This window comes from Lepidothrix coronata, unplaced genomic scaffold (assembly GCF_001604755.1).
Source record: "Lepidothrix coronata isolate B3197 unplaced genomic scaffold, Lepidothrix_coronata-1.0 Scaffold118, whole genome shotgun sequence".
Lineage (NCBI taxonomy): Eukaryota > Metazoa > Chordata > Aves > Passeriformes > Pipridae > Lepidothrix > Lepidothrix coronata.
In genome coordinates, this window is record NW_016690298.1 from 2,062,693 (window position 1) to 2,088,544 (window position 25,852).

Sequence of the window (25,852 nt, forward strand, 5' to 3'; positions counted from 1 at the left end):
GCTCCCCCAGTTCCCCACCCCCCTGCCCTCAGTCATGGCTGGGGCTCACTTGAGGGTACTATGGCAAATGAGAACCCTCAAATCCTGTGCTATTGTCATTTTCCACTCCCCTCCATTGATGAGCTGATGGTACCAGCATGAAGCAGCTCTTTAGTGCAGGTGCTGCACTTTTGGAAGGAACATCTCACTGCTGTAAGGCTGCCAACAGCACCTGGCCGTTTTCTTGTTTGTGAAGAAAGCAGGAAGACGAGGCAAATATTAGAGAGTAAAGATTTTCTCAGCTCTAATGTTGAAGGGTTTTCCAGCTTTCTCAGAGAAAAAAAAGAAAAAAGAGAAAAAAAGCCTATTGCTCTGTTTGTTTCACTGTCTTTAAAAGTGGGATCTATCATCTGGAGAGTCAAACCAGCATCCTTTTCTGTGGAATTTCCATGGCTGCTCCTCAGCAGCCGATGGCATAATGTTTTCTGAAATGGCCATTAGCTGAGTATCTTTATGAAGAGCTTCCCAGGGAAGTAGCTGCAAAGTTCAATTTGCTGAATTATGAGCACATCTCGGATAAGAATTGCATTATATGGTACTTGCACACTGAAAGCTTTATACTTTGAACTTCTGAAATACACATTGATGAATCTGATGAGGACTGAAGAAGTGGAAAGGTAAAGGTCCCCAAGGATTAGAGATAATAAGGAATAATTGCTGTCTTTTTTTTCCCATGAAAAAAAAAGAAGTATATTTAGAAGAATTCTGTTTAGCTGAGAATTTTCTGGTAATAAAGCCATTTGTAGCAAAAAAAAAAAGATTAATGAAAAACCTCTTTAATCGGTTGAAAACTTACTGCAACAAGCCATAACATAAAGGTACTTGATTTGTGCTGAAGAGTTGTTTGGCTTCATGGTGTTGCATAAGATTTATCCCAGCATCCTAGGGAGAAAAATTGAGCTCACTCTTGTATCTCACACAGGATAAATCTAAGTATTGTCTGAAATACTTTAAATTTAATTAAGAAGAGCCAGAGTGAAACAACAGTGGATTTCTCTTTCAGAAGTAACTAGACTGTTCTAGCTCACGAAATGAATGGGATCTACAGTAAGTCTCCAGAAGTTTAAAGCCTCAGTACTTCTGATGAAAGCCCAAGAGCTACAGACTAGGACATTTCTTCTCTAAGATGCTGAAACAGCTTCACTCTGTATTCAGGACAAGTCTGGAGCTGAACTCACTCCAACACCCAAGTGCTCAGGGATATTCGTGTATCTTGATTTCACATGCGCAGTGCTGTGATTTCTATGCACTGAAGGCTCTTCACTTAATCGGTGCTATTATCACACCTGATGAGGCACAGCAGGTGATATGTGAGATGCTTACCTTTTGATTCCTTGCAACCGAGCAACATTTAGTAAGAATTACTTAAATCAGCTAATCAAAAACGTGTTCAATGACATTAGAATGAAGTGGGCTGTAGAACACCTAAGTGAAGTTATTCTTCTTGTGGAAATCCTTCTGTAGAGAGAAAAGCAAATAAATACCAGTATGATCTATATATTGTAAGCTCTCTGCTCCTTGGGCTATTGATATTTAATTCCTGAAAATCCTTTCTTATTTCATATTTCAGGTAAGGTTTGGCTTTGCTTTAGCGGGACAGGTTTTCACAAACGTTTCCTACTCATGCTTTGGTAGCATAGCCAAGACTGGCCAAGAGCCTGTGTGATAGGTGCCAAAGCAAGGGCACACAGAGGCACAGCTGGGCTGTAGCTGGGCTCTGCGAACACCTCTGTGTGCAACCGGGACAGCCTGGTGTCTGTCTTTCCATGCCAGGAAAATGGGACAATGGGTCCATTTGCAGGTGGATTTTGATGGTGTTGCATGTAGACAGTGGTGTGGGCCTTTCCAACATTGGGCCACCAGTTCCTGTTTCTGTTGAACAGGTTTATATTGAATCCCTTAACAAGGATGTTCTCCGACTTCAGGAAATCAATTTCCATGGAGTTTGGCTACCCAAAACAGGGCTGATGTTGAAATGACAAGCTGGCGGAGCTCTAAAGGTGCAAAGTTTGAAGCTTGGTTCAGTGGGCAGAGCAGGGGACAATTCACCTCCAACCTCATGTCACCTCCATCTCTGGAAGCTGGGCAAGCTCCTCCTATCCATGCGGAGGGGACCACAACACTTTGTGCTGCTTTGTCCTCCTTTGTGAGGGACTCATTGGGTACAGGTGCAGCAGAGAGACCTGGCTAAACTGCCTGGACTCTGCAAACTGAGGGCTTCCATTTTGATGAGAAATAAAGCAAGGGACACCACTGGCACGAACAGCTAGAGAAAAACACCTGTGGGAGGTTAGGGCTGGTGCTTTCTCCTCTCTGAAGTTATAGAGCCCTTGTGCTGCATTGCACAGTGTAGAGCAGCCCAGCCTGACAGGCACAGGGCAGGGTCAGTACCAGCTTCTTCATCGTGGGTTCGATGGTGGCAGCATGACCTGCGTTTGCTGAGGAAAGCGAATTTGCTCTGAGGACTGATTTGTTGTGATTTGCTCTGATTTGCTCTGAGGAAAACTGATGGATCGAGATTCCTGTTTAGAGGAATCTCCTCTGAGAAGGGCCCATCTGTTGGCAAGACCTGCACACAGAGATGGAGCTGATCTTTCCTCTCAGTTAAAGGGACCCTTAGGGACTGTCCTTCCCTCTTATTTCCCCAGCAGTGGCTGTCCCAGGTGAGAACTAATCCCCTTTCCATGCTGTCTCCCTTTCCCAGCCAAGTGGGACTTACATTTCACTGGCCTGAAACCAGGTGTTAAAATACTCCATAGCTCATCGAACAAAAAATAATCTGTGATTCTCTGTTTCTCACAAAAATGCATGCTTTCTGCTTCTTTAAAGTACTTTCCTTTAAAGGAAATTGGTGGTAAGCTATGAGACACCTGGTCCTTCCTGAAAAACCTCCTTTTGGTCTTTACCAGTGGTGGCAGGGAAGCACCCAGAGCAGTTGGATGGTGCCATTCTGTGGGCAAACACATGGGCAAGTTACTGTCAGATAAATATTGAAATAGCCCTAGCCTAGATTAAATCCTTTTTTTCCTTTTTATAGTGGGAAGGGATAGGGTCATGTCCAAATATTTTACGTTAAACTCTGCAGCTTTCCTGTTTTCTGTTACCAAGGCATTGCATAAATGCGCCCCACCTCCCTGACAGTTCACATTAAGCTCAGTGGAGCTGCGTTCAATCACCTTCCCCTGGAAATCAGGAAAGGAGTGAGGGCAAAGCCATGCAGCAGAGCCACCACTCCAGACTGCTCCAAGGATGAGTCACCATGGCAAAGGTTCCTGTCTGAGTGAGCCAGAGCCGCCACTCTCTAATATGCTGGGCTTTCTGCACCCAGGACTTCTCAAGCCTCTTCCTCCTTCTTCTTTTCTTCATGAGTTTTGTTCCTTGTCTTCATTTCTCTCACCTGCCTTCCTGCCCTGCAGAACTCTTTAAGGTTTTAGCAATTAAGGGAGGAAAAGAAGCCATTTTTTCTGCTCCCTGGCGGAGCTGAGAGCTGATCTGTGTGCAGAGGAAATCCATCCTTGCTCCTGCCCAGCTGAGTCTGTGGCACCATTGCTTACACTGTGGGAAAGGTGGAATGCAGAGGTTGCTCTCAGGCTTTTTTGACATGGCACCCATCCTGTTCATAAGCAGTGGGGATCCCACGGGGGCACATGGACAGAGCTGTGAGGAGTCTTGCTTTTGAACACCCTGCTCAGAGGTGTCAGAGTAGGAGCAGAGCAATTTCATAAAGAGGGCAACCAACGTCATGGTGCAGCTCAGGGCTCTCTTGGGACTTTCCTGTTCTCTGCTGACCAGGGCACAGCCCTGGGATGGGATCAGTCATATGCCTCTCCCCCAAATCCCTGCACTGTTGTGGGGCATGAGAGCACAGGAGTTTCACCCTCTGCCTGCCTCCAACGCAGCTGAGACTCTTGAGTCATCTGCTTGAACTGAAAAAATGTTGTTTGTCTTAAAACATGGGCAAGCTTCACTGCTGCCCTGATGAGCAGCCAGATGAGGTGATGGTCCCTCAGCTTTGCAGTGACAGAGTCCCCAAGGGGAACAGTAATGATTGGAAAAAGGAGTCTCCCTTCCCACTTCTCCATCCCACTCCCAAATTCTGAGCTGCCACCCCTGTCATTGTCTGTCTTAGCAGTGGTGGCAGGCACAAAACACTGCAGACAGGAAGTTACAGAAATAACTTAAAATTTCCTTTGTCCATGGTAAAGCCAAAGGCTGTGAGGATCAGCTGCTCAGCTGGGAAGTCATGTCTCTTGTCGTAGCAGTAGGATGAGTTTTCCAGCAGGAGGCTGCAAGGCAGGTCCCACCCTGCCCTCCTCGCAGCTCTGGCTGCAACCTTTCATGTTTTCATCAGAGAGGTGCAGAAAGAGCCTGAGTAGTGTGACAGCCTCGGCACTCCTCACAGGTGCTGCAGCAGCAGCCTCCGTGGGCGGAAAGGCAATTTGTGCTGTTTTTGGAGAACTGGGAGCTCTGCAGACATGATGGCTTTTCAGACAGGACTCGCTCTGGAACAAACATTGGGTTTCAGCTCAGGACCGTGTGAGATATATCCCTCTCCTGACCAGCACCCACATTTCCAGACATCACCAAAATACTTTTGATGGTCCTGAAGGGGTGTGTGGTGGTTTTGCTGGGTGCATTAAAGCTGAGATGCCTATCTGCTTGCACCCAGCTTGTAGGCAGGGAGATGCCTGTGTTTTGTTGCTAGAGTTCTCATCGCCCTATCAGAGATAAGTGCCCCATTCACAGGGCTGCCAGAACAGCTAATATCATTAAAATTGCAGAAAACCATGAAAAAGCAGAGCTGTGCCCCCTACACCCATCTCAGAGCCCCCAGCCTGAAGTGTCCAGCTGTGGCTGCTCACTCATACTGCCATAGGGATGAGGAGCCCCAGAGGGCAACCCACACCTCTACTGAGCTGAGCCCTGCAGAGATGTGGTCCTTCCCCAGGGAGCTGCCAGGCCAAGAGACCACAACAAAGACTGCAACCAGGTAGCCACAGGCTTAATGCCACATCTGAGCAACACAAAGAATTGTCCAGAGCTGGATTTTTCTTCAGTCCTTTAAGAGAGTTCATTTTCTCTTGCTGCTGGGGTGCAGATACTCATTGCACCACAGAGCACACAGATCTCGCCTGCAATGGGACAGCGCTGCCTCTGCATGCCACAGGGATGCCCAGTCTTGCAGGGTTGCTGTGGGATGAGACAGTCCTGGTCACAGAGGTGGCAGAGTCTGGATGATTTCTTTTTATAATTACTCACATAGATTTTCGTGTTGGTTCTCCAGGTTTTAGGGTGCTGTCCTGTCAGGAGATCCCCCCAGGTGAGTCAAGAAAAGTCTCTCAGCCAATTGCTGCCAAAATGGAGATTGGGATCGGCACCCAGCTCTGCTGAGGGGCCTGGGGAGATGCCACCCTGCCACAGAGCCCCAAACATAACCATGTCCTGTGCTGTCCTGACACTACAGGAGACCTAAGTCTGCTCTTCTCCGGGTTCACACTCTGCATCAATCTCCCCCAGTGCTGGAGAATTTCATTATATATATATATATACACATATACACGTATATATACATACACACACACATACACATAGATACCTATTTCAAGTCCCTCATTGTCTGTTGCTGGTTGGCACAGTGCTTGCACTCATGAGGGTACTCACGGGAAGCATTTGAGCTGGTGGTAGTAACATACATGTTTAATTTCAAAGGATGGAAGGGCAGCTCTTGTAACTGTGTGTGAAGACAGAGTGATCATTAGTAGATGTTTATTGAAGTTTACCAGCTCTGCAAAAATGGGTTTCTCTTTGCCATCGGACTTAATTTGTCGGTAATTATGTTCCTAATATAGAAATCATTTGGCATTTATTTGCCATAATAAAACTTCCCATTGCATTTAAATTCAATGTGAAGATTTAAGTATATTTAGGAGACACAGCTGAAGACATGAAATTAAATATTCCTGGTTTCCTTTTCCAAACAAGACAAACTCAGATAAATGCTAGCAGTCAGATCCGTGTGTGAAGATCTGTGATCAGGAGCAGCTGCATGTGCACATCCAGAGAGATGGTAGCCCTTGTCATATGGACAACTCCTTCAGCATCTTCTCATTGACCTGTCCAGGGCACTGGTCCTGTGGGTGATGTTCATGCTACTTTACACACCTAAGCTGGTGAAGAAAAACTACAGGTCTTAAGATCACCGTCAGCTATCTTGGTTTTCTGTACAGCTTGCACTGACTTTCAAAATGTTTGCTTTAATGGTTGTGGTAGCAGGATGTTGATAACTGGGCTGTTTCCAGCTGAGCTGGTGCTTAGGAGCAACCCAGGCTGCAGACGTAGGTTAGCACAGCTGGAGCTGGGCCAGCCCAGAAGGCCACATCCTGGCCTGGTTACACCATTGTCCCCAGCCCTGCTGTGTTTAAAGCAGACTGGGTGGGGAAATTTGCTATACTTAATTGCAGTTAAAAGACCAGGCCCAAGAAACATATCCCACGTCTGCCTGCTGGTGGGTGAGCAGCTGCAGCTGTGGTAGCAATGTGTGGATGGTCTCCCAGCACTGAGAAATGACAAGTAAAATGGCCAGGTGAAACACAGCCACCAGCACTCCACAGGGGTGATGCTGCTCCTGGCGTGGTTATTTTTCCCCTGGATATACTGAGCACCAGAAGCACGCACTGGCGATAATTTTTTTCCCATCCTTTCTCAGCACTCCTCCCAGTAGGCTTAAAATAGCAGTGGCCAGATAATCATTAACCACTTTGATGTACTGCAATGGGTACAGATTGGGAATTCAGAAGGAGAGGATAAAGCCGGAACAGACCTGCACTCCTGGTTCATCTCCAGCAGAACTGTCCTCCTCAGGGTAAAGCCAGTTCAGCCTGGCCTTGCCCTTGCTGCTCCTAGAGACGAGCTCCCATTAAAGCCAGAAATAGGAAACAATATTATAAATAATTGCTTAATATATTACTCTCCCCAGAGGTAGGGAAGAGTAATACATAGGGAAGAGTATTTCCTGCATATGTTGAGATGGTTATGGCTGAAGCCAGACCACCCTTCACTTTTTCTTAACTCTGTTTTTTTTCTAATTTAGACTTAGACAACAGCAGAAAAAAAAAGTCAAGTGCCCTAAATCCAAAGCGCACTTGCTTGTTTCAGAAGAACAAGATGGTACTGAGCAAGCTGAGGAGGAAGCTTGCAGCTGAGGAGCATTTCTCCACCAGTTGCTGACAAAGAAGAAATGCTGCTTAGGCTCATCCCAGTGATGAGATGTAACTCTACAAAGCAAAATTGCAAAAATAAGTGTTGTGAAATAGGAAATAGACCCTTCAAAGGGTCTTTGGAGAGCAGTCCCCAAAGGGAATTGGTGGGAATGCTGCTGTTTGAGCACTGGAGAATATGTTATGCAGAGCCATCTTCTACAAACCTGCAGAAACAGGCATGGGGATTTAATTTCCATCTCCGATTGCTGTGATCTGCATCACACTTTAGGCTTGCTTTTATGTTCATGTAGCTTTTAGCAGCAGAACTCTCTGTGCAGTGAATCCTTCCTGTGTATCACAGCTGATGGTCTGTTCCTGAGCTCTCTGTACAGCCAGCAATGAGACTCCTTCTCCTTTGCTGTACAAAGGATTTATTCCTTTAATATGCCCCTGGTGTTTGTTTTTCTGCTGGTACAGGAGTGCATGTGCGCGTGTGTGCATGTGGCAGTGTTTTACAAATTCCTGCTGTGGACAGAATTGGGCTTCACAGTATGCAAAAATAGCTGTGCACCACATGCAAGGATATAATATTTCACACGGCTGGAGAAAATGTGATAAATAGAGTTTTTGCTGGATTTGCAAAAATGAAGTAACTGGGGGATTCATGTCCACAGTTGAGTCCTGAGGTTACAAGAGCTGGCAGGACTGTCTAGGTTGGAGCATCCCAGTTAGGGAAGAGGAACTGGGTGCCCATGGAAGTGTAGGGTGTCTATGAACATCTCTTGACTCTGAAGAGATAAGCTCAGATTTCATAGATCAATTATTACAGAGCCCAAGAAGAAGGACTCAACTTGAGTCCAGGCTGCAGCTACCGTTTTTCTCCTCTGCCTTTGCCTGGAGGTTGTTGCTCTTAGTTCCTGCTCCATTCTGCTCTGTTCCTGATCCTCCATCACCGATGCCTCCAGCTGCTCGTTAGACAAAACCCAGGTCCCGCACTTAACCAATTTGAGCCCTGCAGGAGACCCTGCTGTGCAGTGAGGTGGAAAGAAAGGCAGGGATGCTGCAGAGCTGGGAGGTTTCTGCTCTACCTCCTTGTTGCTGGGGATGCACTTGTATGCTGAGGAATGAAGCTGTTGAGAAAATAAGGCACCAGGGTCTGAGATGAGAAGGGTAGACCAGAGACACAGAGCAGGGGTCCTTGTACGAGGCTAGCTCTTGGTGTGGAAGAGGTTGGCAAGCTGGGAATCAGAGTAGCTGTGCTAAGCTCTGATCCTTTCCCTTTTGCATCCTGTGTGGCAGTATGTGCCAATGCTGGCTCCTTACCACACTTGTGCTGTTCCAACAAGATCCCAGTCTCGTCAAAGGTCAAAAACATGCACAGCTGAACCTGAGCCCTCAAATTGGACCTCACATGGGGAGTTTGAATGCCAAATGGTCCTTCCCACGTGCTCCTTTCTCCCATCTAATCCTTCTCTGCTTCCCTTCTTCTGGTTTGTCCTGTTCCCCCCTCCCAGGTGAAAAAGGTTCATGGGCCCTGCAACCCTCCTTTGCGTCCCCTCCAGTGTGTAATGAAAACAAGTACCAAGTAGAGCTGAGGCTGGTTTGGTAACATAAGCAGTTATTTACGGTTTTGCTAAAATTTCATAGAAGACGACATTTCTAGGTCACCTAGCTGAAACAAATAATTAACATGTTTGCGTTAGGTTTCATAAAAAGGGGTATCACTTTGCCCGGTGTGGTGTTCAGTTCTGCAAGTCCTGAGACCTGATGTAGTGACCTGGAAGCTGAGGTAGTTTCCCACTAGGGTTAGCAAGAGCAGGATCCGTTTCCTAATCCGAGGCAGCTGGAATGGGTGTCTTTTACCATATCCACCAGTGTCCAAATCCAGGGTCAGTTGTCCTAGTGCTCCATCAGTGATAATGATGGGGCTAATCTGTGGGTGTAAGAGCAGATTTCATCTCCCCAACACTGAAAGTATGATGCCAGCCTTCCCTGTCCCATAGGTATTATTCTGCCTCTAAAAGCTTTTAAATCTTGAAGCACAGCTAAATACACTGTTGGGGTCTCTACTGTGGCTTTTAAACACTAAGAGTTGAGGACTAAAATGTAATGGCTTTGTCCTTCCCTAAATAAAGTGATAGCAAAAAACTAAAATGAGATCCTGAGCTTGTGTGCAGAGAGGAATTTAGTCCCATGGGGAACAGGAAAATAGCAGATGGATCAGAATAATACTGGGTTTTCCTGGATACCTTATTTAAAGCTATGCCAGAAAAAAGTGAGCAAGCCAGGAGGTTCAGTGTTTTGGCCACCGCTCATAAATATCTCTGTCACAATCCAGGACACAATTTGTTCTCCATCTTGCTAGTTCCTAGGGTGCAAAGAGCCAGCCCTGTGGGCTATGCATTGGTATGACTGCCTGGAGGAAGTGGACAGAGAGGGAAGTGAAATTTGAGGACCTTTTCCTTGATGGACTATGAGTATACAAAAACCTGGACCCCAGGCACACACCTGCCACCCATGGTCAGGTTTGTCCCTCCATGTCTGGGAGCACTGGGAAGGAGAGTCTTGTGTCTAACACCGCAAATGCCCACTGCTTACCAAGTCCTGGGAATTACTGCATGGCACTGGGCTCAAGCCAGCTCACAGGGAGGAAAAGCACCTCCACAGCTGGCACAAGCCAGCCTGCACAGAAATTCCAAGGGCTGCCACATCTGTGCTCGCCCTCCTGCCTGCCTGGCTTTGAGGAAGCCGCCCTGGGCTGAGCGGGACTCCAGTCTGCAGCAGAGGCTGTCTCACAGCTATACCCACCACCAACCTCACTTTATAAAACAGGTAGCAGAGAAACAGAAACCTGAGCAGTGTACCAGTGATATCCAGTTGCCAGCAGAGCTGTGTTCGCTGGTTGTGGTCTAGTGTGGGTCCTCTAGTGAATAGTAAGAGTTGTGTTCATTTAGCTTTTCCTTCAGTGGTGATTAGGCACTTCTAATCTACCCAGCTGTCTCTTCCCACAAAAAAATGTAAGACCCAAGTATTTGAGACCACTACATCCCTGTCAATCTCTGTTCACATCAGCCAAGCATTATTAGAGGGAAAATGAATGGAGGCAGCATGATTGCCTAAGCCAAACCAGGTAAAAAGGAACAAAGATCAAATTGGTGGATGATGGAACTTCTGCCGGGCCGTGCTGTGCCACATCGTGCTGTGCTGTGCCATGCCTGTGAGATGAGGGGAGGAGGGGAGCTTTGCTGATGCTGTCTCTCTCTTTCAGGGGGAGTTGCTGAGCCCGTGTCGATGCGATGGATCGGTGAAGTGCACGCACCAGCCATGTCTGATCAAATGGATTAGCGAGAGAGGCTGCTGGAGCTGTGAGCTGTGTTACTACAAGTATCACGTCATTGCCATAAGCACAAAGAACCCTCTGCAGGTAAAGGTACTAGAGACATTTCAAAGTCTATTTATTCTTGTTTCAGTTTTTGTTTCTGGGAGCAAGTGGATTTTACCTGTGTGGGTTTTCCTTCCTTGTGCACAGGGATTCATATGTCTGAGACATTTAGAAAGGGTCGTCAGGGGCTGGTTCAAAGAGGCCCCATATTCCAGGGGAATCCTTCAGGAATCAGCTTTTTTTGTCTTTTGTCCCTGGCAATTCTTACATTCACTTGCCTTTTGTTGAAAATTCCAGTGTGACCACGATAGTGCTGTAACCCCCATAGCCATTCAAATGTGTTCATCCACTGGAGACCCCTGTCTCCAGGGGCAGAGCCATTATGAGATTTACTGCAACAGAGGACACAGTCTGTGACAGTGACAGAAGAGTATGATGAGACTCTACTTGTCTATAGTTGTTCCATCAACCTTGATCTCCTCCTGCTGAGACTCCTCTCTGCTGGCATGAAGGATGAAGGAGGCAGATGGAGGGTTCTTACAATTCTCCTATTGCCACCTTTTTCACTTTACTGCTCTCCCATGATTGTGGCATGGCACAAGGGGTATTGACTCTGATACTCTGGTCTCTCCAAGCCTTATTCTTGGTGAGCTTTTGGAGATGTGCACACAACAGGTAAAGCACATCTTGACGTAAGTGGCTGTGAAAGTCATCCAAGGACCCACCTTCTTTCTCTTCTGAGTTCAAAAGCATTGTGGTTTAATAGGCCCCACTGCAGACTGGTAATTTAAAATCAAGATTCAGAAGGGGAAAACTGTGTGACTATTAAAAGTGGGATAAGTTATCCTTAATAGCTATTGATTTATTGTGGGAGCAACACCTGAAGATGAATTAATTGCTGCATGCCTTTGCTGAGTACCATTAATGCCTCAGAGGTAAGGAAGCACATCACATCCAGGCACTACTGCTTAATCAGCATCATCTGGACTGGAGAGACATTACAGTGGTTTAGAGACCAGGGTGATGTCTGTAGGGATGTCGGTCTGTACAGTTCTTGGCTCTCTGCAGGTCATTCTCTACCAGGAGGCAAGGACTGTGCTAGTGATGGTCCCTGGTTGTACAGGGTTGAGGGGGAATGCAAACTCCTGCTCTCTGCTTCAAACTGTGGCCTCCGTGTGTCTTTCTCCAGGCCTGAGGTCACTAACCACAGTGAAGAAACAGGGACAACCCTTTAGGATTTCAGACTTAAATGAAATAGGGAAATTAGGAGAGCATCATGGGTAAGATTTGCTGTTGGAAAGAAAAAAGCCTGCATGGTCTCTGAGAGTCCCTACAGCTTCTGATTGAATTTTCCGTGAGCCATGGTCTGGAAATATCAGTAGTTTAATCCCAAGCCTCAGACCCAGAGTGTTTCAATTTTTTGGCCCTAGTAACTCAGAACAGATTGAAACACAGGAGGAGGGATGTGGACAAAGCAGCATTTGTTTATTTCTGAAAAGCTGCTCCTTGACTGCCCTAATGCTTCCTACATCTCAAGTCAAGGATTGATGTTGAGCAGCACTGAAGGTTTGTGGGTGCAGATTTGGGAGCGTGTGTGTTGCCAGCACTGCCTTTAATTAATGACCTCCAAATGCTCTGCACTTTCAAGTTGTTTAGAGCAGTAGGTCAGTGACTTTCTTCCCATTCCTCACTCAGCTAAAATTTGTTGGAGCTGTTCACAGACAAACTCACATCCCACATACATGTTTCAGAGCCTGTGCAAAGCATTGCTCTTTCTGGGCTCCCCTGTCAGAAAGTGGCCTGATCTGCTGGCCTTTGCCATGAACACAAAAACTGAGTGGCAGGAACAACTGAGTTAGAGAGCTCAGCTCTGGAGAGCAAAGGTTCCAGAGGACTGTACAGATCCCAGCTTGGACCTTCATGTTGCTGACTTAGACTTCACAGCACTTCTCGCAGAAGCACTGGGAGATTTGAAGGGTGGGAGTGAAAAGCCTCTGGCAACTGGAGTGAAAAGCCTCTTGGTTCGGAATAAATGCAGCGTGTGTAGAGTTACAGCTGCGTGCCTGGATGCCTGTGTGGTGACAGCACAAAGGCACTGCTGGGAAGCAGATGCTACACTAGCACTAGTTTCCAAAATGCTGTGAAAAGTGGCTGATCCACTAGGCCTGGGCTTCCCATGAGGACTGAAGGCTTGGGCCCCCCATAACCCATCACTACGCATGCCTTGTTCCTCAGTGGCTCTCACCATCTGGTGAGATGCCGGGAAAAGGGAAGCAGAGAGGACACAGGAGCTGCAATGCCCTGACACTGTGTCCTGTAACAACGTCACAGCATGTGCAGGTGAGAAGAGCATCCTTTCTGCTTAGTCTTCACCCTACACGTGCATAACATGGGCCAGCTGGACATACAAGCATATCTCTAAGTAAAGCCTCAAAGTCCCTAACCTTTCTTCTCAGGGTCTGCTGGAACTTCTGCCCAGCTTTATTCTTACTAGAAATGTCTGAATTTCTCAAACACAGTTTTTGGAGCAGAAATGCTGTAAGAAGCCATGGTCATCTGTTTATTCCAGACCAACCATAATACAGGCAAGGACCCAAAAACCTCACCTCCTTGTCAAATGAATACTGTTTGGGTGATGATGTGAGCCTGCCTGGATTCTAATCAACAACATGACCTACCTATCCCCTGTGTCCTCTCATCTGATAGACTGCTGGAACGCCAAACCCAGGCAGCTGGCAGGTCCAGGGCTCCCTGAAGCCTGTCCAGTTGGTCTGAGCAGAGCAGCACATCCAACACCCACATATTCCCCAGGATCTGCATGTTTCTCTGCCCATTTTGATATCTGCACATTTTTTGGAGTGCTTAGGAGCACAGCATGGGCCAGATGTGTGTGGAGACCCATGGTGTGGGCAGAGAAGTTACAGCCAGGTTCATGCATAATTAACACAGACTCCTTCCAGCCTCCAGACTATTATGATGTTTCATACCAGAGAGAGACCTTTAGTCTGGTATTTTGGCAGAATTACTCTCTATAAATTAACCCACTCCATCTCCTCTCCCTGGACTGCAGGCATTTAAGAGCAAAGGTCTTAAAGCAGCAACACTGCTGACCTGCTGAGACTGGGGGATTAAAGTTGTTAGACAACATGGCAGGTGTCCTGCCAAGCAGCAGTCAAACAGAAAATGAGCAAAAATATCCCACCATCTGTGAGCAACCAGAAGATTCAGAGCTTTTGTCCATCCATCCATCCATTTTCTTGTTCTCCAGTCTTCCAGTCACCAAGACAGGAGTCATGGGCGTGGAGGCTTTAAATGCTCCTCTCCGATATTGCACAATAGTTGTGCAAAGCCCATGATTTTAAAAAGACCCTGAAGACACAGGTTTTTAGAAGCACATGATAGTACTGCCTGCACCCTGGTGCTGATACATGGTGGAACAGGTATCTGCCATGGAGTGGCTCTGCAGTGTATTTAATCTATACAGATCCTTTGTAGTTGCTCCTGAGCCACATCCACTCTGATGCTCTATTTGCTTCTATTTAGCAAATAGAAAATCTGTTTGAACCAACCTTCCCAGACCTACAACTGTCTGCAGTCTTGGAGAGTTCAACTGATTTACAGTTGGTATCACTGACTCTTCCTGTGTTGTGGGCTGTTTCAGCTCCAAAGATTCTCAGTTATCCAGTGCTGGGGTTGGGATCCGATCTCTTCTGGCTCTGTTTTGTCTGTGGTGGTGCACTGTTAAGAGCTGATGAGTGCTCTTATATGGCCTCCTCATCAGGACACTCACATCTGCATTCACAGGGTGTTTGAACTTCACTCACCCTGAGGTCACAGGGTGTTTGAACCTCAGCCTGAGGTCCTGAGCTAAAAAGCTTGAGGCAAGTTTACTGATGTCTCCTGGCTGTCCCATCCTGCTGAATTGGTTGTGCTGAGTGTGAGCTTTGCCTGGTCCCTGCTGAGCTTCAGCTGTAGCTTGCAAGCAGTGAGTGCCATCATTGCAAGAGAGACTTCCTGGCCTGTGCATTATAACAGGAACTTTATAGGATATCGATGCTTAGTCTTACCAAATATTCTGGCACATGGAAGAGAGAGGTTTTCATCACTGCACGTTTCCATTACCTGGCTCTACTGGACCCTCCCTCCTCCCTGTTGCCTTTCTAGTATCTGAATAAGCCACAGCATCTCTAAGTGTACAGCAGGGAGGCTATGCCACAGAGGTGGCATAACTTTGCTTGGTGAATTTATAAAAAGAAAAGCCATCCTCCAAAAGATAATTGAGGAGGATGGCCAGGGCCTTGGGACAGCAGCAAGGAGAGAGCCAGACCTAAGCAGTGCTGGAAATGATCCTTTCCAACCTTCTAGGAAAAAGCTGTTCTTGCTTGTGACCCTGGGTCTGAGAATTAAATTGCTGGCTAGCACAGCTCAGGATGTTAATGATACGTATTAAGGGGATGTGTCAGATATAGCAATAAAAATAAACTGAACTGCCTGAGGCAGGCATGGGGGAGCTCTCAGGGGAGTGTAGGAAGGCTTTTCCAGCAAACAAGGCTTCTTTGCAAGCTGCTGCAGCAAGACATAGACATCTTATGCAGGCAATAGCTGCCTTGAATCTATCAGTGCTGGTGCTTGGGAACCTTTGAAGACTACTGGTGCCAAAGAAAGAGAAATACGGATCAAGCCTTAAATATTATAGTAATGACATTATTCATCTGTGTTACATTAGCAGTTGCAGGTTTTCACTCCAAGCCTTCAAGCAGAAGCACCGAAGCAAACAGAGAACCAGGTTTGTCCTAAGTACTACACGCAGGTTATGAAACAGTGCAAGAGAATGAGTTACATGAGTGGCAGGCACTGGTCCCAGCTGGGCCCCTGGCTATGGTCATCACAAATGTCAGACCTGGACTCCTAAGAAACCATTTCTGAGGCATCTGGGTTGCAGAGCTTTGCAGTTTGGGCAAAATGGAGAAACTTGGGGAAATTGATCTGAGAGAGAGTGGTGTATCGCACCTGCAGATGTGGGTGGTGTGCCAAAGCACCTGGCCAAGGGAGGTGATAGCAAAGGACAGACAGACAGCTCCAGACAGCTTCTTCAGAACGGGTCGGAGGGTTGGAGCCCTTTTTCCAGTGTGGATGGCAAACCATCACAGAGAGCTGCATGGGCATGCTCTAAAGCCATTGAGAGCCTGGAGCTCACAAAGCTGCTCCTGTTATCCTGCAGAAGCCTTTAAAGCTTTCTGGTACCACCAAGTCCTTAGTTCTGTCCCATTCTGCCCTGACAGAGCATCTGTAGAGCTTTCTACCTGCCTAAAGGTCACATCCCTGACTGACAACCTGGGTGAGCAGCTCGTTGTTAATGGTGCACTTCAGTGCAGCCCAGTAGCTACTGAGAACTCAACAGTCATTATCAGCCGAAGGAAGAAGGGCTCATCTTTAGATCTATCCCCACAAGGTTGGATTGCTTGACACTGTGATCTTGCTAGAGCTTGAACATTTGAGCTGAAGATTTGGAGGGAGGGGGTCGTGTATGCAGCCAGGCATTCAGACAAAGAGCTTTGCGGGTTTTAGATGTACCAGTAAAGGGACACTGCAGTGCTGCTGAGACCTTCCTTTGCAGCTCTAGTGGTGACCCAAGGATTAACAGGGTCACCTGCCAAATCCCTGATCTGCTGGTCATAATGGCAGTGGAGAGAGGTTAAGAAAAGAGGTGATTTTCTAAGGGCTGTTATGAAATCTGAAAGGCGCAGTGCTGTGATTGAGGTGGGCTCCCAAGGCCAGAAATGCAGGGACACATCAAGCCCAGCTCCTGCAGCTGGAATTCATCTGCACGTTCCACCTCTGAACAGCTCTTCTGAGGACCCTTCTGTGTGTGCACTCACTGGGTAAAAGGCTTTATCTTCTGTCTCACCCCTTTTCTCCTCTCTGTTCAAAAACCTCATACCCTAAGTTGTGTAGCAAAATGGAATTAAAAGATGAGAAATAATTACTCTGGTTATTGGTGGCTCAAGCTAGATGTGGGGCACTAAATCACAGTTCTTGGGGTTGCCAGAGAAGAAATACAATACTTATTACTTTATTTTTTTTTCCTGGAAAATATTAAATTCTTCTGCAAGCTGGTTATTTTCCCCAGTGTTCAGCTCTGACCCATTTACCTCCTTGCCAGAGGGTAATCACACCCCAGTGCCATCTCCTGAACAGAGTCAGGACTGCCGCTGTGTGTGTCACTGTCACTTAGTGCCAGATGCAGGGGGAGAGCCTCCTGCCCCCTGGCACGGCTGACAGACTCCAGCCTCTTCATTATCACCACAGCAAACTTCCTGGCAGCCACTGCCAGCTGAGCAGTGTCAGGCAGTGTCCCTGCTGCTGCTCCAGCTTCTCTGTTCCCAACCGAGAGGAGCAGGGTTTGAAGTTTGCACCCAGATGTGACTTCTCTGCGCTCTGAGTCCCATCCCCTTTGACTGCGTATTTAGTACTGCACCTAAGCCTCCCTTTCTCTGCAAAACAGTGGTGTTGGTTGTACATAGCTGCTAGTTGTTCTAGCAGTTCCTTCTTCTTTTTCTGTCTTTAATTGCTACCTTGGAAGGACCTGTTGCCACCACAGGCCTTGCAGTGTGCCAGACAGATGGTGAGGAGTCAGTCCATTACCTCCTCGAGAGAGAGAAATGATGCAGAATGATTTGGCTGGCACAGGCGCACGCGGGTCAGTGTGAGGGACCTGCAGGAAAGCCTTCGCACGCAGCACCAGCCTGTGCTTCCTCCACTCCCTTCCCCTCAGCATTAGCCAGTTATTGGATAGGGAAATGAGGTCTGGGGAAAGCTGCAGTAGTGAAAGTGCAACCCCACACACATATCTAAGCGCCCTTCCTGGCACATGCATTTAGTCCTGGAGCTCTGAGATGATGGCACTGCAGATTTGTCCTGCATTGGCTTATAGTGCTGTTGAGAACAAAGCGGAAGAGCTGATGGGAGGAAGGCATAGCTGCTGATCCCACCCTCAGAAAACAAATTTGGGGGCAATGGGTGCTAGGTGGCCTTTGCTCTCTTTTATGTCAAGAGAGGAGTTGCACAGCTGTGGCCTTTCTTTGACCTCCAGCACCTATGCACCCTACCTTGACCCATTGGGACTGCTACCACCAAGCTTCCAGCCCTAAGGGGAGTCTGTTCACTACGTCAACATCTTAGTGGCACAAAGAGGCCACTTGTGTGGCTGGATTTGGTGGAGGCATGGAGCAGTTTGGGCTGTGGCAGAGTGGGAATGGGCTGTTGAAGGGATCACTGAGTGTCCCCAGTATTTGGTGTTTGCCTTTGGCTGGGCCAGCTGCTGAGGCAGATGATAGGAAGGGGACTGGGGCTAGTGAGCCCAGAGGGGGGATTGGGTTTAGCTGAACCCAGTCCTGCTTCAGCAGGGAACAAGCTCTCTCTCTGTTCAGCAGCTCTATGGCCATTTACTCTGTGGCCAACTACGAAAAGGCTGGTACCACCCACCTCACTGATGCTGCACATCCATGATGGACGATTTGAGGGCTGTCTGCCCTTGCAGGATGTAAGCCAAGGAACAAGGCTGGCAGAGGCAGAGCAATCTCCTTCCAGTTGCAGCCCGCAGACCTCAGCCTCAGGCTGAAACTCTCATCTGTTCTTCTCCAAATCCAGCCCTTTTCAGAGAAGAGCATTCAGTTCAGGGGTCTGGTCTTTGGACTGGTAGCAATGCCACGCATGCCTGTACCAGACAAGCCACCTCTTATCCTTCTTGCACTTCAATCAGGGTTCAAAGTCCTCCCTACCTTGCAAAAAACATTCCTAATTCCTGACTGACCTGGGCATTAAAGAGTAACCCAGCAACTGAACTCCTTTTTACCCTGCAGAAGGATGGGACAAGCTTGACGGGTGACCCTGCTGTCCTAGGATATGTTTGACAATCATGCAGGGTGCTGAGGTCTCAGAAGAGCTGACACTTCATGGGGACACTGGATTTGGGTGGAATCTAGGCTAAACATTTTCAATTCCTCTGAATATTCTATACCTGCAGGAGGTTGAAGTCCGTCTTTGTTTATCCTTCTGCCAGTCCCACTGCGATTTCAAGGGCATGTATCTCACAGCTAGAGGTGGCCTATATACTTGGATGCCAGGAGAGACTGTCTCTCCCCAGCCTGTTTACGTGCTTGATTTTTGATTTGAAGGAGAAGCTATGGACCACGTCCCCAAGTCTTGTTAAAGACACCAATTTCTGCTCTTGGTTTTATAGGGCAGTTTTCTCAGCAGTGTAAATCCGAGTGGGGAGGTTTTATGTTGGATGACAGAGAGGAGTCCAGGCTTAGGATATTTATAATGTAGCTAGTACAAAGCTATTTGACATAGTGAATGGATTTGGGGGAGTTATTTCTATTTTTTTCTTCTTCTGAGGAAGAAGCAATGACGTTTACTTTGGAATACAGCCTGAATTTGTCATCACCTAAAGGCAGGGTGTCCTGACCAGAGCAACTTGTGTTGTTTGCAGCTAGTTCTGTGGGATGTGCATTGACGCTGCAAGATCCTACCTAGGGCTGTGATCCTGCCAGATCTCACTAAGTGGCACAGAGCCAGCTCATGTGAGGCCTCTGAAAGAAAGCTTGGCTCTCTGAGATGCTTATGTGCTAGGATGCCCTGGCTGAGGATGCTGTCTGGCCTCTATTTGAGGGAGCAACTGAACTTCCTGGTTTGTGATCACCATCACAGAACTACTGTCATGGGGATGTTATTTTTGGTGTCTCACCCTTGTCTGTCATGCCTCGCTCAAATCTCTATGCTTTACTGGTGAGATGCAGGATTCCTCTCCATTGCCTCTTAATCAGTGCTGTCAGGAAACATGGGGCCATGTGCTGGTGAACAACTGCCATGCTCCTTCCCAGATGTGGACCAGGTAAAATCACCTATGCTTACAGGTGCTCTTTGAGATCTCCAAAACCACCACAATGATATAAAACAGTGACGTGCCCCAAGTAACTTATGTCTTATCTTTTTTCCTTCCTCCCTCCCTGTTGTCCCCTCTCCCTGTTGCCTCCTGTTGCAGTGGCAGGCCATCTCTCTGACAGTCATTGAGAAGGTTCAGATAGCAGCGGCCATCCTGGGTTCCCTCTTCCTCATTGCCAGTATCTCGTGGCTCATCTGGTCGACCTTCAGTCCTTCAGCCAAATGGCAGCGCCAGGACCTGCTCTTCCAGATCTGCTATGGAATGTACGGCTTCATGGACATTGTCTGTATAGGTGGGTGATCGTGTCTCATGGCGCAGCCAAGGGCGCCCACTTGCTCACCTGTGGAGAGGAGCAGGAGATGGCATGGAGAGCCAGCCCATACAGCTTGGCTTGGATTGAGCATCCATGGCTTTTCCTCCTCTTTGCTTTCATGGCACCTTCTTTACTGTCCTCTCTCCTCCTCTGGGTGCCCCCAGAGGGTCTCCTTGGCTGGGATGGCAGAGGGACCTGCAGCGAACCCACAGAGAAACAAATCTCACCTCAGATCGAAAAGTGGCTGGGGAGGTCTGGGGGAAGCTGGGAAGTATAAGGCTTTAGAGAAACTCCCTTCTATCTGGAATAGCTAGTTTAGGGACTGCCCCGTGGTTGGGCATGGCAGGGTCTCTCCACATGCAGCTCCTTGGCTCTCCAACCCATTATCTTTGCCAGGCAGAGGTGGCAGCCCCTTCTTTGGTCCACCTTGGAGCTGCAGGTTACAACCAGGTCATGGACCAGCCTGGGGTACTTGTCAGGTTACTGGAACAGAGCAGCTCTGAGGATGAAGCCATGTCACTCACAGTACAAATGCCTGGAGGGAGAGCAGATGTTGGCAGCCTGGCCCCAGAAGTCTCCCTGGGAGCTCAGGCTTTAGCCCCAGTGCAGTTCTGCAGGATGGGGGGACGCAGCTGCCAGCATCTGAAACAGTTACTGAAACAGTCTGGTGAACACCGGCAACTTCCAAATGTGCTCCTGAGCAGTGTCCACCTGCACAGGCCACTAGGTAACATCAGTTCAAGTGACCCTGACAGGAAGCAAAAACGGGACCAGAGACGACTTCATGTCTGGGTCCTCCCATCACTGGTATAAAGGTGGAAGGAGCCGTCCAAAAGTCAGTGGGAAAAGGCGATCCTCTTGACTTGGTGGAAATGTGTGTGTGTGTGTGGATGGAGCCATTCCAGAGGGAAGGATCACAGCCACCAATTCAGCCCTCAGGAGAAGCAGGACAGAGCAGCAGTTGGTGAAATTTGGGTACAGAAGTAAAACAAACCCAGTGGCAGGGACAGAATTCTGGAGTGCACACCCTGGTATCTGGTTTCAAATGGCTCTTGGCTTCAGCAGCCTTCCAGCATGGGACTTGGGCCTTCCAAAACCAAGGACAATTCCTCCCACTGTTGCCACCACTGTGCTAGCAATGAGAGGTGAGCTTGGCCTGTAGAGATCATCCTGCTCCTTCATAAGATGCTACCACATCTCCCCAGGGAGAAGTGGTGGCAAAGGGGCTGAAAGAGAGATGGGCAGCACCCACATGTTGGCTGAATAGCCACTGGTGATGTCCTCTTGCTGGTGGAACTGAAAGTGGAAAAAAGTTATCCCTACACACGTATGGTGTGCATTTGTTGGCGGAGGACAGAAGTGGAGAGCTCTGGTCTGGGCAGACATCAGTAACATGATTAACTGGCTTTGATAAAGCTTCAAGAGCTGAGGGGAACTGATTAGCTCATCTGTCAATAGGAACTAAATCCTCCCACACAGCAGAGAATAAACCATGCCAGTCTTGAACTGAAGGGGAATCAGGAAGACAGATTCAGATTTGAGGTTCATTTTTTTATTTTTCTGTTCATTTTTCTAAGGATCTGGCCTCTATTTCTCTTTTCCACCTTCTCAGAGGGAAAATAAGCCCATTTGCATCTCCACCAATGTCACTATTAAACTTAATGCCCTAAGCTGGGAGCTTTGACTTTTTTCCAGCCAAAGAACAAGCAGCCATCCCATTTGCAGGAAAATTTTAGAGTCGTGACTTGAGGCAGCCCCTTGTCTCATGCTCTTCCCTGCACAGCTGGGGTGCCAGGCACGCTGGCTTTCCCACAAACTCAAAAGCCAGTGGGAAGCATTACAGATGCAGTGAGTTAACATGTCTGTATGTGGATTCTCTTGCCCAGCACTCAGAAACTACCCAGAGCTGGCTCCACTTGGGCTATGTGCAGCACGTCTGCCTGTGCTGCCAGGCAGCCCACCCATACTCAACAAGGAGAAGCGATGTTCTGGACCACATGAGCCTGTGTATCCATTTCTGTACAAAAGCTCATCTGTGCCAGCACTCTGCCCCTGCCACTCCACAGTGTAAAACTTGCTTGTATAGTACATCTATGCTCTTTGCAGTCCCAGCTGCTGCTGCTCCCCGCTCAGCAGTGGAGACAAAAAGAGCTCTGAGCAGTGCTAGCTGAGGTCGGGTGTTCACTGTCCTCCCTGCCTCCTCCTCTTCCTCTGCCCAGTTTGAACTTAGTGACATGAGATTTTCATGGGGATCTGTGACTCCCTGACTGTTCATGTGGTCAGGTCTCTCCTCTGAGAGACTTCTCTTTAGCCCTGCAGATTTTGGGGGGCTGCACTAGCTTGAGCCAAAAGGCTAGTCTGTCCCATAGAGAGGCCAGGCCAGGTCAGGCCAGTGGAAGTGATTCATCAAAAGTAATACTCTCCTATGAAGAAGGTCTGAGACTGTTGGGGTTGTTCAGCCTGAAGAAGAGAAGGCTCCGGGAATACCAGCTTTCCATTACATAAAAGGGCCTACAAGAGAGATGAAGAGGGACTTTTTACAAGGGCATGTAGTGATAGGACAGAGGTAATGGCTTTAATTTGAAAGAGAGTAGGTTTAGATTAGATATTAGGAAGAAATTCTTTACTGTGGGGGTGGTGAGGCACTGGAACAGGTTGCCAGAGAATTTGTGGATGCCCCATCCCTGGAAATGTTCAAGGCCAGGATGGATGGAGTTTTGAGCAACCTGATGTAATGGAAAATATCATTGCCCACAGCAGAGGGGTTGAAACTAGATGATCTTTAGGGTCCCTTCCAACCCAACCCATTCTGTAATTCTATGAACACCACAACTGAATTTAATTCCTCATTCATTATAATTTTGTGCAACTGTGATGGATGCAGCAATTCCAGCTCCCTAGAAGATTTGCAGTGAGTTCTTCACTGTGGATCAGCTATTCTCCCTCTCTTTATCCTTCTCCCAAACCTGGCTGCTTCATGCAGGGTCTTTTGATTACAACTGGGCAAAGCCAGCTTTGGAGATTGAAAGTTCTGCTGCTGACTGCCAGCATGGCCCGAAGCCTCTTGTTACTCCTCCCTGGGTTTTAGTTCCACTTCTGCAAGTTCAGGATAAAACCTCTCATGGATAATTGCAGTGACAACAGATCTTGAAATACTGGAGTGCTGTCTGTGCAATCCAATGTCTCCTCCTCTGCAGTACAGCCCTTTTCTCCTTTTGCTATCCAGCCTGTGGGTGTGTAGGAAAGATTTAGGAACTATGAAATGTTCAATCATGGGGAAAGGGCAGGACATTAGGTGCACTCAGATCACACAGTTGTTTTTTCCAGCTAATATAACGCACACATTGTCTGTACATTGTTTGGTAACAGGCCAGGCAGCCTTGGCTAGCAGAAGGTTATACTGTAGGTCCTACACTAATTCCAGTTGTTTCTTTCTCCAGTTTGACCCCCACGTTTTGCTTTCACTGGCAGAGGAGCAGAGGTTTTAAAGACAAGGTACTTACTAAAGAGCAGATGTTCTGAAACAGAGCTCCTTCAGTTGTCTTTGAATGTCTCATGTCCATTGGGTAGCCAGGGACATTTGTCCAGGAGGCCGGTTTATACACCCTGTCACTGGAGGTGCTCAGCAGAACACTTCCTCTGGCACTGTGGAGCCTCAAAGCTGGAGAAGTCACCAAATCTGCAGAGATCTGACTAACATCAAACAGGGAATCCACACCTGCGTCAGCAACTGCACAGCTGTTTTGTGTGATCTCCTCTCTACCAAGTCATTAAGGGATTTAGGTAGCAATTTGCCTAGATAGAGGTATCTGTGGCAATTTGAATGGGTAATCTCATGGAAGAACTGGTCTTTCCAATGTGGAGTCAAAGTAGAGGGCACAAGTGCTCCTTTGTATGTATAGCTCCCTGAGTACAGATCATTTTGTTGTTGTTACCTTCACTTGAGCTGTACTTGATCTGTAATAGTCAAAGTGTCTCAAAGCTGAGCTCTCAAAATACATCTGTTAACTCAGACACTATTGATCTCTGCAACAAAATCCAGGGGTCCTGATTTTGACCCTCAGCCACTAACATTCAGTAGGACTCTCCTTTTCTTTGGATTTTGCTAGATCCTAGCATGCTCCACAAAAACAATTGGAAGGGACAGACACTATTTCCTACCTCTTCACCCACCATGGAAATAAAACTACAACCAAAATGCAACCAGTCTGCTCCTCATGACCAGCAGGACAGATGGTATGGCCCCAAGGACCAGAAGCTATGTCCATCTGGGCAAGATGTGCAAGATGGTCTTTCAACATTGTTCTCCCCCTTGCTCTCAGACATCTGACAGGAGGGCAGGAGGAACTGGAAAGGCTTGCTTGGGATTTGTGGGAACCTCCAGTACTGGATTTTTTTTTAAGAACCTGTTGGAAATATGTCAAGAACGGGTTGCAGAGAGATGATCCCAGTTCACAAAGGAGGAACCGATTAAATGCTTCTTGATATCCAGCCAGCCTCAACATCTTTGATTCTGATCTCTTTCATCTGTGCTATATCTGGTCACATCTGTAGGACAAATAATGAGACTTGGATTAAACTAGAACCTGGTGATGGTGCCAGCATAGCTATTGCTCTGCTGTGAAGCCACCTACAACACAAAGATTTAAGATCAAGAACCAGGAAGGGAATGAGAATTGAAATGGGGACTGTTCATTTGATTAACTGTTCTCTCCACGGTCCATGAGAGGTAAATCCAGAAAGCTGGCATAGAGATTAGCAGAAATGAGGTTATTGAAATGCACAGATAAATGGAATGAGCCTTCGTAGGCCTCAGTTACTGAGTAGGGAGAGTAGCAGCTGGGCTGTAAATCCTGAGAGATGCCTGCCTGTTAATTAAATGACAGTCCTTGGAGGAGAAAGGAGGGGTTTGCCTCTCTCTCTGTCAAGGTGCAATTAGGGAAAGTCAGCATTTGTAGATTAGGGTGTCATTTGGTGTCAGTAGGACAGGAAACCTTCTCTTTTTAAACATGGAGGAACTCTGCCAGCTAATGAGAACATGTCACAGCCTAGGCTCAGGCACCACCAGATCAGTTCCGAGGGAGAAGTGCGTCCCAGGAGGGCCTGGGGTGGGCTGTGTGTGCAGGGCTGTCGCCGTTAGGGTCTGTGTGTGCCGTCCTGCTTGGGCTCACACAGGGCTGTCCCTGAGCTTGGCATGCTGGGGGGTTTATCCCCAGCAATGCAAAACTAATCCAATCTGCCTCTCCTTGGATCACTGTCTGATGGGGACTGTTGCTTTGGCCATGCCCACCAGTCCTTGCTCTCTGGCTCACCCTGCCTCAGTGCTGACAGCAGTGCACTTCCACGGGGACTAAATCCTTGTGTTCTTTGAAGCTTTTCCCGCTCTTTCCCTGGCAGCCAGTCCCTGACGGTATTTGCCTCCACAACAGCAACTGCACTGCAGCTCAGGAGTACAAGAGAGGCGAAGCAGGACCATTCATCCAGCCAACGATTTTTTTGGCACACCATGGCAATCCATTACAGATCAGGAAGTGTCTGCCTGCTGTTTTCAAATCCCAACTGCCAGAAAGAATAATCAAAAGCATCCAGTATGTCTGACGGCATCTCAGCACAACCGTAGGTAATAACATAAGAAATCAATAGCCAATTAAAACTGATCCACAGCATTTGATCTTTCATAGTGCAATGGGAACAGTAATTAATGGAGCTTCCTTGAGACAGTGACAATTCAAGCTTCCTGCCAAGACTAATGCGGTTTCATTTTAAATGAGCTTTGCTTCCTAGAGAAAATGCCAGGCTGAGGTAGCCTGAGCGTATTTTCTAGCCAGGTCACTTGGGCCTTCAGCATTCAAAGGATTTAGGAGACAAAGTCACAACAAAATAAAGAGAAACTGAGAAATGAGGTGTCTTCAGGGTCTTAGTCTTCATCTGTATCGATCCAATTCTCAAAAGAAAAGCAGATGTTTTCATTC

The 25,852-nt window shown here is 47.6% G+C and overlaps 1 protein-coding gene across 1 annotated transcript in view; it reads left to right on the forward strand.

The window, feature by feature from the left end:
* Positions 1–25,852, forward strand: part of MARCH4 (membrane associated ring-CH-type finger 4) — a 98,121-nt gene that overhangs the window by 58,609 nt on the left and 13,660 nt on the right. Inside the window, exons 2-3 of the mRNA XM_017825273.1 lie at positions 10,507–10,662; positions 19,667–19,859. Of these exons, the coding sequence (XP_017680762.1) occupies positions 10,507–10,662; positions 19,667–19,859 (349 nt within the window). The remainder of the gene's footprint in view (positions 1–10,506; positions 10,663–19,666; positions 19,860–25,852) is intronic.